The sequence below is a fragment of the Hesperophylax consimilis genome, chromosome 8 (genome assembly GCF_061612785.1).
Source record: "Hesperophylax consimilis isolate HC1 chromosome 8, BYU_Hcon_1.0, whole genome shotgun sequence".
Classification (NCBI taxonomy): Eukaryota; Metazoa; Arthropoda; class Insecta; order Trichoptera; family Limnephilidae; genus Hesperophylax; species Hesperophylax consimilis.
This window is the reverse complement of record NC_142843.1, coordinates 24,169,307-24,182,752: the sequence shown is the minus strand read 5'-3', so window position 1 is coordinate 24,182,752 and position 13,446 is coordinate 24,169,307. Positions and strand designations below refer to the sequence as shown.

General features: G+C 34.6%; 1 protein-coding gene across 6 annotated transcripts in view; it reads left to right on the top strand.

The window, feature by feature from the left end:
* Positions 1 to 13,446, top strand: part of Exn (Ephexin) — an 84,469-nt gene that overhangs the window by 65,634 nt on the left and 5,389 nt on the right. For 3 of the 6 annotated variants that reach the window (XM_089635079.1, XM_089635078.1, XM_089635080.1), the window contains 12 exons: positions 5,077 to 5,219; positions 6,958 to 7,099; positions 7,405 to 7,954; positions 8,055 to 8,329; positions 9,076 to 9,226; positions 10,304 to 10,487; positions 10,668 to 10,863; positions 10,979 to 11,161; positions 11,250 to 11,623; positions 11,703 to 12,001; positions 12,164 to 12,320; positions 12,680 to 12,884. In XM_089635079.1, coding sequence (XP_089491205.1) covers positions 5,077 to 5,219; positions 6,958 to 7,099; positions 7,405 to 7,954; positions 8,055 to 8,329; positions 9,076 to 9,226; positions 10,304 to 10,487; positions 10,668 to 10,863; positions 10,979 to 11,161; positions 11,250 to 11,623; positions 11,703 to 12,001; positions 12,164 to 12,320; positions 12,680 to 12,884 — 2,859 coding nt within the window. Of the gene's footprint in view, positions 1 to 2,123; positions 2,303 to 3,601; positions 3,836 to 5,076; positions 5,220 to 6,957; positions 7,100 to 7,404; positions 7,955 to 8,054; positions 8,330 to 9,075; positions 9,227 to 10,303; positions 10,488 to 10,667; positions 10,864 to 10,978; positions 11,162 to 11,249; positions 11,624 to 11,702; positions 12,002 to 12,163; positions 12,321 to 12,679; positions 12,885 to 13,446 lie in introns of all 6 variants that reach the window. The other 3 variants (XM_089635081.1, XM_089635082.1, XM_089635083.1) reach the window with 2 other exon arrangements.

Genomic DNA, 13,446 nt, shown 5'->3' with positions numbered 1-13,446 from the left:
TTTTAGACTGTTCATTTAGACGAAGTGGCCCATTATTCTTTTTAACAATAAACATGCCTTTGCCTACCCCAATAGTGGGCCTGAAAGTTTACAGTAGAATCAATACCTAATGGTCGGAGATAATCTATGTAGAAGTTGATCAAAGTGATGACAAACCACAAAGTCTCCATCAGAACTTTATTAAAAACAAAAAATAAATTAAAAAAAATCCACACTCCGTCACTGTCATTTGCATTGTTTCTCGTGTTCAACAGCTGTTATTATCAAGTGTGTCAAAAAGTGTCCTCGCTCTTTCGTACACACTAAATAATAATAGTTAAAAATGAGACAATGGTGCCGTGCCATTTCGTTGTGATTGTAAAAGCGCGCCAACGTAGGTACGTACGTACATTATTCAACGAAACTCGAACAAAATATTGCCAGACGGGTTTTTCTTTTTTTGTCAAAGGATAAAACATTGGTGACATATTGTGGTGAAAATATGAATATTAAATTTTTTATTAAAAAAAAATGTTACCGGACAGCAAAGTGCCCATAACATTTTTTACTCCAAAAGTGCTAAGGAATAGCTGGTTAAAGTTTGTCGGGTACGTGCCGATACACCCTGTATATAACTTTTATATTCAAAATTCAAATAAAAAAAATAAAAATTAATAATAGGAAGGTTATATTTATTTTAGGTACTTTGATAACCTACAATAAAAACATCACACAAATAAAAAAATTAAATTAAATCTAATTAAAATTAAAGCATCGTCCATCAGGGTGATAGGTAAAAGGATCGTAAACAAAATTATCGTATACAAAATGTTCGTGATCAAATGATCGTAACTCACACATGATCGTTATCAAAATGATCTTAGGCAAATAATAAGCAAATGATAGTAAACAAACAATAGGTCTGTGTAGTAAAAAGATTTGATATAATATACGTCTAATCATTTATTTCATACTGAACAATACATTTTATTACTTTTCGTTATCATATTAAATGCTGGTTTTACATACTTTATATTACGCAAATATATCTAGGTAATAATATATGTAAAAAAAAAAGTTGTTCTCTTCAGTAAGCAATGCTGTGGGCTATTCCACGCAAATAGTCAATAATCTCATCATTTTGAAAATCTTTTCACAATAGTCGTTAGTTAACGGTTTTCACAATAGTCGTTAGTTGACGGTTTTCACAATAGTGGTTAGTTGACGGTTTTCACAATAGTGGTTAGTCGACGGTTTTCACAATAGGTGTTAGGCTTTCAGTGCTGTCTTTGTACTTCTTTTGAGGGGACCCAGATTGACAATGCATATTGTTCTATGCGAACTTCAGTTGTCGCTCCCTCTCGGTGGCAGATATCTGGATGATGGTGGCGAACTGGTGCATGAATCCTCCAAACTTTAACTCCATGATGAGTTAGTTAAAGCGATGACGAGAATAATGTTCCTCCCGTCTCCCATTATATTGTATAAATATGCCAAGTTGCCTTCCTTGTTCAGTGAGACAACATTCTAATAAAAATCCTTGTTTATGCACCTGTCTGCTCCTGAACTTAACAGTTTGATTAGATTCGTCATCACTATTTGATTAGACTGATGACGATCATTTTCTTATTCACGAACTTTTTAAAGTAAAATTACAATCTCACTTTTTTCTTTCCTTTATTCGTAAAATATATTTATATACAGTTTTTTTACATGCTTTTCGACTACCACACTAGACACATGTCCGTATTAACTGTAATTACAATCATTATAAGATCGAGTATTTAACATCTTTTTCTTATTTACGTAATTTACTATCATTTACGATCAAATAATAATTACGATATTTTTACATACGATCTTTTGCATACGATCTTCTTGCTTACGTTCAAAACTTCGGTTACCGTACATCAGAGATTTCTCCTCATCATCTATATCCATCGCTCACTGGGCTGAGCCACTCGGATGCAGCCACGATAATGATATTATAATAGATTCTGTATATTATAAATGGTGGTAACTATCGGCAATCATTACCTAATATGTTTATTTTCATCTATCGTCTTGATGCGATATTGTTTCGCTATTGCGCATCTGTGACGTTTTCCCTCGAGATTAATAACGTTTATTTCTATCCCGAGCAGAGATAAAAAATGTTCTTACCATAAGTTACCTAATAATAGAACACAAATGGTAGTTGTGTGTCCGTCACATTTAAAATGAGCCATGAGCGTGGGATGTGTCCGCCAGCGAAGTCCTCGCGCGCACCGAGCGGCTGCCCCCGTGAACACCGCGCGAAGGCGCCGTCACTGCGCTGAGCAAGGTTGGTTCTCACTCCTCGTGGAGAAAAGCGCAACTACCAGGGAGACTTCCCTTCAGACATTATATATACGGGAGATTGTTTGGCTTCTGACCTTTCCGAGATCTCTCCGCAACCTCGCTTGCAATGTCCTAGAACATTATTAAAATAACCAATCGAATTTACACACATATATATCATTGTCTAGTCATCTGGCGTGTAATCGCGTAAAGAATGCATATTTCATTGAATTTGTGTGTTTTTTTTTCTTTTATACCTTAGACAGTATGCCAACTCTTATCATTTTTGCGAAATCGCATCTCAGAGAAGAGTTTTCACGGCTCACCTTGGATATTGCCCATGACTAGCCACCTGATTCACACACAGATACGTAACATTGGATTACGCGATCATATGTATTCAGACATGTACCTAATTGTTTTTTATTTGATCTAGAAGTCTCCTTGGTAGTTTTGCGCTTCATTGCGCCATTAAGTTAGTAAAATTGAAATCTTCGTTAGAGAAGCGACAAACTTAGTTTGACTCTGTAGAGTTTTTATTTTCGCTCCTCTGAATGATGTACTCGTACCTCGTTCAGTGTTTTCATCGACTGCGTCCGGAAACTTTAACTTCAACCGCCGACCTTGCGATGTGCGACTGTCGCTGAAGGTCGACAACTTATTTATAACTATTGAATATTTAAAATCTGTATCAACTCAAACCAACTATAACTTTCGGCTATAAATGGAGTATTAATTTAGGCATTTGTTAATAATATATATTTTTGAACAGTCATTAGTCATTACTCATTACATTAGTAATAGCTTACCATTAGTTGAGATACCTACTCCAATTGAAATTTCGCACTAATCTCTATCCTTGTTCCGGTAATTATTATTTAGTAAACATATAAATGTTAGTTTCAACTAGTCCTCGAAAGCAGCGGCCGCGCAAAACGCTCTTTTATCGAGTTCAACGCTCCACTTATATTCTTACAATATTCCATTAAGATTCAGCTTTCGTGTCTGTAAATTTACATAGTATTCTTACAGGTAGAGTAGAATAGTCCAATGCGGCAATGTAGTACAAATTTGGCTCCAATTTATTCGCAGCAGAAACCAAAACGATTTAGTGTATTTTTTATAGTATCAGAATAATTACTCTATGAAAATGTATTTTGCTGACGCGTGAGTAAGTCTTGTCGTGGTTTGATTTTTGTTCGACTTGTTTGTTTCGGACGCAGTTCGGCTCGCGCTTTCAAGTTCTGTTGAGCTATCAATTATCCCTTTGTGAGGATTGTATCCATTATATTATTTCTTTCAGTGTTCGTGTCTTCCCCCTCTAAAGTATATATCTCGACAACGCGCTCAGCGACGTTCTATTCAGATAACGACGACATTTGCAATTCTTTACGGAACTACCGAAACGCCGATGTGATATTTAGAATAATCAGCAACCCTAAAGTACGTCGAAAAGACTTAACCGGACTTGCCGTCTTCAAAGTTTACGTTTTCGAAGATGACTCCACAGAAACGCAAGAAGCAACAATTCTAATTGGTAATTGCATTATTTCTTTACAATTGTAATAATAATTATTATTTAATTAATTGACTAACACATGATACAATACCTGTGTTTCCATTTGGTACAGCAGGTTAATTAGTACGAAGTATTATGTGCTCATTTTCGCAACGGTTTTTTTGTTTCGAATCTAACATGGCCGATTATTTATCACCGAAACCTGTTCTCTGCGTCGCATTTTGTAATACCTTCGCCTTTGACTATAATATTTATTATTTTTTCCGTAAATTTTTCGTAACCTACTAATTTACACACGTTTCATTATTTACATATCTTTTTATGATTCAATAATTCAACGCGCCATAATATGAACATTATCTCACCTTTGCACCCACATTTTATTTAAGCTGCATCATTACCTAAATATCTTGTTTAACAATTCCAACCATTCGTTATTCTAATTTGATAATACGATATTTTTTTTACTGATCGGAATAATTTAGAAAATAAGAAATTTTAAATTTGATATTTATTTTCTACCATTTTATTGTTTTCCATTTTAAATTGCTTTCTTTTTACAAAAAAATACAATCTAATATTTTAAACTTTGTTTGGACACAATTTCGAATTTTCAAAATAAGCAATTTACCTAGTCTTTTACTAATACATGATACGTTGTAGGTATATTATTTAATTTAACTAATAGATTCACAGGTCTCAAATTCCCAACATACCGATAAGTCGATGTTGACCCGTGAAGCCTCATGTTACTTAGTTGAAAGTTATGTTACCCAATAAATGTGCGCTTCATCTTTCTACTAAATGTGCGCTAAATGTTAATGTTGACCCGTGAAGCCTCATGTTACTTAGTTGAAAGTTATGTTACCCAATAAATGTGCGCTTCATCTTTCTACTAAATGTGCGCTAAATGTTAATGTTGACCCGTGAAGCCTCATGTTACTTAGTTGAAAGTTATGTTACCCAATAAATGTGCGCTTCATCTTTCTACTAAATGTGCGCTATAAGTTAATGTTGACCCGTGAAGCCTCATGTTACCTAGTTGAAAGTTATGTTACCCAATAAATGTGCCCTTCATTTTTTTTACTAAACATGTGCTATAAGTCATTGTTGACCCGTGAAGCTTCATGTTACTCGTACCTAGTTGAAAGTTATGTTATTCAATAAACGTTCCCTTCCTCTTTCTACTCCATTACCAGCTTGCGAAATCCCACAGTTTTTTTCTCATTCGAAAATGACTTTATCTTGTTTTATTGCAGATTTTGACAGCACGGACTCTGAGCACCTTTATGAACCATTTCCTCACCAGGGTCTTCCAGAGACCTCTCGAATACCACAGGAGTATTACGACTCTTTCGACAGCGACTCTGAATCGGAGCAGTCTTATCATCATGTTGACAAGGTACATTTATTTATTTTATAAAGAAAAAATATAACTCATTAATATAGAAGTTATATCACACTAGCAGTACCCCGCCACGCGTTGCTGTGGCTCAGTCTGTCTGTGCAGTTAGAGAAATAATGGCGGATGTTGCTTATACGTCCAACAGATGGCGTTGTTTTTACCTGTCACATGTGATATAGTATATGTATAATATTGGTATATAAAAACAAAAACACACGCGTATTCGAATGCAAGGTTGTGTCAAAATTTCAAAGCAGTTGGTGAAAAAAAAACAAAAGAACATTTTTATTTAGATAGATAGATATACATTATACATGGTGTCTGGAAACTAGTGGTTGGCACAAGTGGGAAGCTGGTGAATCTAGATCACATTTAAAGCCGATTTTGTCGTATAAAAATCGGTTGCTATAAAATGCGTGGAAGCATAGACCCGGCTTCCAAAAGTTTTTTTAACCCTATTGCCGAATTTTTTTTTAAGAAACAGCTTTTATGGGTTCTCTGTAATGTGATACACCAGTTTCCAGTTTGTACCACTAGTTTCCCAACACCGTGTATGTGTGTATCTTTTTCATCTTAACAACTAAATTAGCCAGGAGAACTTATTACGTTCTTAAATAAATTATTCATTTTAATTTTAGTACGGAGATTTATTTCGTAAATTAAATGCTGTAATGTCATCTAATTCAAACTAAACATCTAAGAGAAATGCGTATGTCCGCCTGTCTATGTGTGAAATCTGTCAAAAGTTGATATAATGCATTGTCATTGACAATTCGATGAGTATATCTGCCGAGTTTCAGCTCGATCGGATGTCGGGAAGTGGGTTAATTTCCACTTCATTCAAGAAAACAAAACAGTTATGATAAACAATCGATGTATTTAAAAAAAATTACAAAGACTTTAGTTTAAAATTTGAAAAACTAGTTATATTCCTCTCGATTGGAGGTTGTTTATTCGATATACTGCTACCATGATTTTAATTTTAATCAATGACAATTTATTATTGATGGTAGTTATAATTTTTGATACTGTAAATTAAAATTCAAATTTACAGTTTCCCTCCAGTGATATATTTTATTCAACTGCTTTACAAATGTCAATTACAATAGCCTTACATAACATGTGATGTGACATGTCAATATTTGATGATTATGTAAATGTTCCGCACACATTATTATAATGTTTGCGGAACATTTATTTACTATTTATGTACTGAATAAATCTGAATCAGCCAGTGGCGTCTGGTGACTTATCTGGTGCGACAACTAAAAGACAAAATTAGAAATTAAATTCTTTATTTTATAAATTTGTTATTTTAGGAAAATGGTTAGGTTAGGAAGAAAATAGGAAAAAAAGTGAAATTCGTGAAAAAAAACTTTATGAAAAAGGTTTACCAATTTTCCCATTCTGACGATTAACTCGGTCTGTTCAGTAGCTGAGTTGAGAAATACGTCGGGTTCCCACCCAGGCGTCGTGAGTTCAACTTCTCTGCTGGTCAAATAATAATGATTGGATTATTTCTTTAGGGCCATTTTCGTAAGCGCGCCGCGGGGCACTTTACATCTTAATTTATTTAACCTACAACTTATCACTTAAGACAGTTCTCTATCATTGCACAAGCAACATCTTCCGCATATAATGATGGTAGTAGGAGTTTTAAAAAAAATATATTGTTAAGTTATGTGTAACCTAGGAATGTTTCTTTTTTTAAAATAATAATAATTTGTTGTTGCAGGGTGACATTGACAACACCCAGCTACCTGAACCACCCTCCACCAGCAACATCTACACGCTTACTCGATTTGCATCGGCTGCGGGGAAAAAGATGCGCGAACTGAAACTTAACTTTACCAAAAGTACAAGGAAAAAATCTACAGGTTTAACACAATTTCAGTTATTAGTTATTACTATTTACAACCATTTTATATATCTATCGTTTGTAATATTTATTTGCATGTTTGCTTTTACTTTTAAACTTCATCATAACACTTTGATCTTTTCTTTAATTATCATAACAGGTTTGTAGATAAATGAGAGACAAATTTCAGTTTTTATTAATCATCTTGATTCACATTGAATTAAGTATTGCTGGAACTCTTTTGATTTTAATTCATAAACTTATCTAATAATAATCATGATGTATCATCTAGTATCTCCATGTTAAATATTTATTTTATTTTAGATAATGGGGGAGAGAAAAATACTTATATTTATGAAGATTCTTCCAAAGTAAAGCAAGGACCTGAACAAAAAAGCAAAAAGCTCAAAGAAAATGTCAAAACACCCGACATTACTAGTCAAAATAATTTATTTCCAGAGTCCAAATATGAAGCCAGTGTGGACAAACCACAAAAGACAATAAAAACCCAACATTCCCCAATGAGTGATATAAAATCTTCTCAATTTCCTGTCAGAAATGCTCTGTCTAATATTAATATAAGTAACACTTCACAACTTAATTTAGAATTGGCCGACCACAAATCAAAAACAGAGCAAAACTACGCCAACATATCAAACAATAACACTGATAGTCAGGAAACTCTTAAAAGTGGTAGCAAAATGGACAAAGATAGTGCAACACTTTCCAGGAAATCATACTTATCTTTCAAATCAAAATTCAAACGAAATTCATCATTGACAGAGAGCAACAAATCAAGATCGCAGTCTCTGTCCGTTATGAACTCTACATTTTATTTGAATGATTTGCTGAATGATTCAACGGAAGTTAAAAGGTAAATATGTATTTTCTTTGTGTAATTTGTGTACAAGACTTCTGCACGGAACAGAATAATATTATGTCCGATTATTCTTCAATGCATAAATTATTTTCAGTAATGAATCGCTGAGTGTTGAAGTCAGTAAAGAAGAACCCCAGCCAATAGCTCCATCAAGAAAGCACAATAAGAAACCTGCAGCTGAACTGCCTCTAATTCCAACTTCTGATTGTAATCCTGTGATTGACATCTCTACCCCCCCAGCAGTCCCCCCGAGCAATAGAAAGTCATCTCCCGTCAGCGGAGACAAGTCTAGTAATCTGTTGAAATTGGTGACCATGCGACCAAATGCACCCCCTCCACCACCCCCAGATACAGGATCACCAACGACAGGTATTCATTTTTGCTATTTAAAAAAATGATCTAACAAAATTTGGGTAGTTAAGTACTTTCTTTGTGGATTATTCTCAGTCATATATTGGAATTTCAATTTTGTTTTTGGGAATGAATACAAATCTTGGACGAACATCTTGAACACTTCCCGACTTCCAATTGAGCTGAAACTTGCAGATAGACTCGTTATCGATGACAATGCATTCTACCAACTTTTGTTGGCAAACACGTACACACCCACACAGACATATATGCATTTCTCTGAAATCGTTTGAAATTACATCAGTTAATGTACTAAATAAATGTTGGTCCTACCTGATCAGCATTTGGCGAGGTTGATAGAGTTGTCGACTCCAGTTCCTGGGTGGAAAGGTTCAATCCTGATTCAAACCCATAAAAAAACTTTTATTTTAGTTTTAAAGTAGATGTACTATAGTAAAATAACTTATGGGTTGATTTTAAAAACAATTACTAAACAAATGTGAAAGAGTAAGTTTCTTTTAACAGTTAGCTTTTTTGGAGGGAAAACTGAGTTTATGAGATATAGTCAGGGAAATGGTGTTGGATCAAAGAGTGGTATGAGATTGGTCTATGTGTGTGTTGAGGAAATGATGTTATTGGCGTATTTTGAGGATAGTTAGAAGAAGAAAACATTAGTCTGTAGTGTTTGTACACATTCATGTAATGTAACAGTTTACGCATTTGGATTTGACATTGAATAATTATAATTTTGTCCTTTATTCTAGGAGACCCAAAGAGATTGTCCGCAAGTAAAAAGGAAAAAAGATCCGTCAATAGCACTTCCTGGTATGCTGAATGTGGTTTATTTAAAGCCAACGAGCAATACAAACCAGAAACTAATGGAAATGGCAAAGAGCGAACATCGAGCACTTCTTGGTAAGCCAATAATTAACTGTTGTAATGTACCGAGGTATGGAATACATAGTAAGAACAGCTTTAGCAAAGTAATAAATATTAAGTTTTTATGCTACGGTTGTTAGATTCAATTTCACAACCATTATTGTATTTGCGTTTACTGCAAACAGTGCTATCAAAAGAGAAAATAAATATTTGGTCTGGTGAAATCACAGCCTAAGATAGGCGGATTCAATTATGTTTACACAATGTGTCATTAATCACCAGGAGATAGTAGAAATACATGATCAAAATTGTATCCAATAATAAACATTGTGATGTTGGTTGTTAAGTTTGATGAACTTTACAAAAATGTCTCTACAGCTGTCATAAGCAACATGACAAATTATTAAAATAAATATTAATTTTATTGTTATGGAATTTGGCTGACCGTTTCAAATTCACAATATTCATTCCTTACGCCAGTTATGCCTATTATAATTAATTACTGTAATACTAGCAGGTCTGGGAACAGTGGATCTTGCATTTTAAAAAAGTATTTTTCTAATTTACTCTTAATAATAAATCAAAGCCAAAATTTCCTCTGAAATCATAAGATTTGGAAGTAGGTACTTAAATCCCTATCTACTTAACCCTTAGGAGCCGAAGACCTACAATTGCAGTGTTGACCTTATACATTAATTTTGCCTGAGGATATTACTTCTACAGGGTTTGTTAACCCTTATGAGACTGGCAAAATTTTGTAAATATATCGAAATTCGATAAAAAATTTGTAGGCAATGAAAAAAAGATCATAAAAACATAAATTTCTTGAGGATACTCAGTTCAATAGATAAAATCCAAGCATTAACCTTTTGAGAGTATAACTAGTGAATATATATTATAAAATAATTATGCGAATGATAAAACATATTTACACTTACCCAGAACCATGTGACACATCTTGTTCTGAAAATTTGGCATTTAGAATGACAATGACATGGCCTAGTAACCTAGTAGCATAGTAAACAACCAATGGCTTATCAACCATGAAAATCCACCATCAATTGTCTTGCATAGCATTATTTGAAGGGTGACTAATGTAACACTATTTTGTAGGTATGCGGAAGTGGGGCTTTACCAGATAGGGAATATCTCGACCAGCAGCGGGGCCAGCAGCACCATGAGCGGGGGCACCTGTTCCACCACGGCTGCGCCCAGCCCCCCCGACACCCCTGTGCCCCCGCTGGGCATGTTCAACCAGGAGCCCCTGTATCAGTTTTATGATGCAGCTAAATTGGAGGTATTGATTTTTTTTCTATTAAGAATTATTTTTTTAATTTTTCTCCACATTATCGAGTTTCACTATTTATTGCTGAGTGAAGGCCGTCCTAGCTTCATTAATTCCTTGTGGTCTTCATGTGTAGGTATGCTAAAATGATGATTAACATTGTATTTTAAATTTATTTTATGTAATTTTCAGTCGGTTTGTCGAGAAATCAGTAACAACTACTCTGATTCCGATGGCTATGAGGAAATTGCAAATTTTAAGGAAGGTATTCCAAAGGATTGCAAAACCCTCCAGCGCCCTTCAGCCATGACCCTCATCAACCCCCAAAAGGGCCCTTCCAGAACACTGTGGTGTGAGATTCCTGAAGTTATCAACTCGGCTATACTTAGTAAGTAAAAGTTTAACTTCCTACATAGAAATTAACCGTGTATCTGAGTACTTGCTAAAGACTAGTCTGTGTATATAACAAAATCATTATTTATTTATAATTTATATTATTTTAGCTACCTTGACCCCTACCCAGAAGAAACTGCAAGAGGCCATGTTTGAGATAATATCGAGCGAAGCTTCTTACTTGAATTCTCTGACTGTTCTTGAGACCATCTTCATGTCTCATCCAGCATTTACTGATGAACGAATACTTTCAAACACTGAAAAAAGTATCTTATTTGGAAATATTCCACCAGGTAAGTTAAATAAATTTACGCTTCCTCCAAACAATCATGAATTAAATTGGTTTAGAAGTTTATCAGAAATGTGGTTTTTTAATTGCAGTAAAACGGTGTTCAGAGCAATTGTTGGCTGACTTAGAACAATGCTGGCAAGAGAATATTCTTCTCCGTGGTTTGTGTAAAATTGTGAAAAATCACGCTGAAAAGAATTTCCATGTTTATGTTAAATATTGCGAGAGCCAAGTGTTCCTTGTAAAAGCTTTGAAGAAACTCAAATCTGATCCAAAGTTTACTGAAGTATTGAATCAAATTGAAACTCAGCCGGCCTGCCAGAGTCTATGTCTTCACTCCTTCCTGATGCTGCCCATGCAAAGAGCAACGAGATTACCTCTCCTTCTGGATGCTGTTCTAAAGAAATTAACTGCCACAGATGATGAATATCAACCCTGCTTGGATGCCTTAGCCACATTGAACAATGTAAGTATGAAATATGACAGTTTTAACACACCTATTGATTTGTCGAAAAGTTATAATTCATTATATTGATCATTTTCAGGTCGTGTCTCAATGCAACGAGGGCGCCCGGAACGTAGAGCGCATTGAAGAAATCAGAATACTTTCTACACAAATCGAATTCCCTCCACACATCAAGGAAATGCCAATAATTGCTCCAAAGTCTGATAAGAAAATCAGTGCATGCGAAACTCCCAGGTGGCTTGTAAGATCTGGAGAACTAACTCATCTCTTGTGGAGAGGTGAAGACCAATCCAAGTTGACCTTTGGAAGAAAAGTGTCAAAGATTCCTCTGCATTTGTTCTTATTTACTGATCTCCTTATAGTGACTAAGAAAAAAAGGTATTTATTTTATAATTTTTTAAAGTTAAAAATATTGCATAAATTAGATGTAATGCAATGATCAATATGAATGAATTAATTCACTACATAGTATTAATGAATCTGCCCATGTCAATTTTGTACATGAAACATAACTGGATTAATCTTTAATTTTCTTTACAGCGATGAATCATATGTGGTTGTGGATTACTGCAAAAGGTCTCTTCTTGAAATAACAACGAGCGACATGATGGGCCCATCCCCAGTCAAAGAAAGCGCGGGAAAATACACGTTGCTCCTCACAATGCTAGAAAACTATGATCACAAAACAGTTGAAATGGTATTGACTCAATTTACACTTATGAATTAAATATATAAAGGTATATAGCTGATAGGTCCATTGAAATCTCTCCCACCTTCCCATTGGGTAAGGTTGGGTCCTGGGGGTAACCAGAATCCCCGAAATTACTATCCTCCAATATCAGCGTAAATAGTGAATTTGTATTCCTACATAACCATAATAATGATAACATGTGTGGGGTATCTCAGTAACTCCTTGGTAATACAAATTTTGTTTTGCATCTTCGCATATTGAAGGTTAAACGGATTATGTTTCAGAATGACAGGTTACAATAAAACTAAATAAATTGTGAATTGGGTAAATTGTGAAAATCAAAAAAAATGTTTGTTGTTTTATAGCTATTGTCTTGTGTGAGCGAGTCAGACCGACAGCGGTGGATGGAGGCGTGCCTCCCCCCGCCGTCCAGCAACCCTGACGAGACAGTATACGAGGGCTGGGATTGCCCACAAGTGGCGGCCGTGTACGCCTACCAGTCCACGCAACCCGATGAGTTGAACCTTCAGAAGGGCGATATTGTGAATGTTAATAAAAAAATGGCAGATGGTTAGTATTTCTCTCATAAAATCGTAATATCATTCAAATTCATCAATAAACATTTTCATTCATAAATCAAGTTAAGAAAATATTTATATAAACTATCGGTGTTTCTCAAGATTATGATTTGTAAATAACAGATTTTCGCTGCTAATTCAAAATCATTTCATAGTATGTAATTATGTCGGCGGCAGAATGACTCTTTTTAATAAATTACATGTGTTATTCTGTCGGTTTGGGGAGCAGCAGTTAATTTCTGGCAGCAAACATAATTATTATACATACCTAATATTCAGTATTATGTACAATCTCTGCACTCGTTTAATTAAATGTCATTAATGTGCTTTTTAGGATCCAGCCCATATTTTCCGAGGAACACTGATATTACTCACAAATAAACAATATTATATTATTATTGAATATCATCATTATTATAAATATTACTTATCCATTTATTTAATAAAACCTAACCTACAGTAATATTAGAAAATTGAGTTTAATTCATACCCATTACAATCTAACTGCTTTTGTCCTGGAAGAATGCTAAACCATTTGCCATCCATTTTACCAT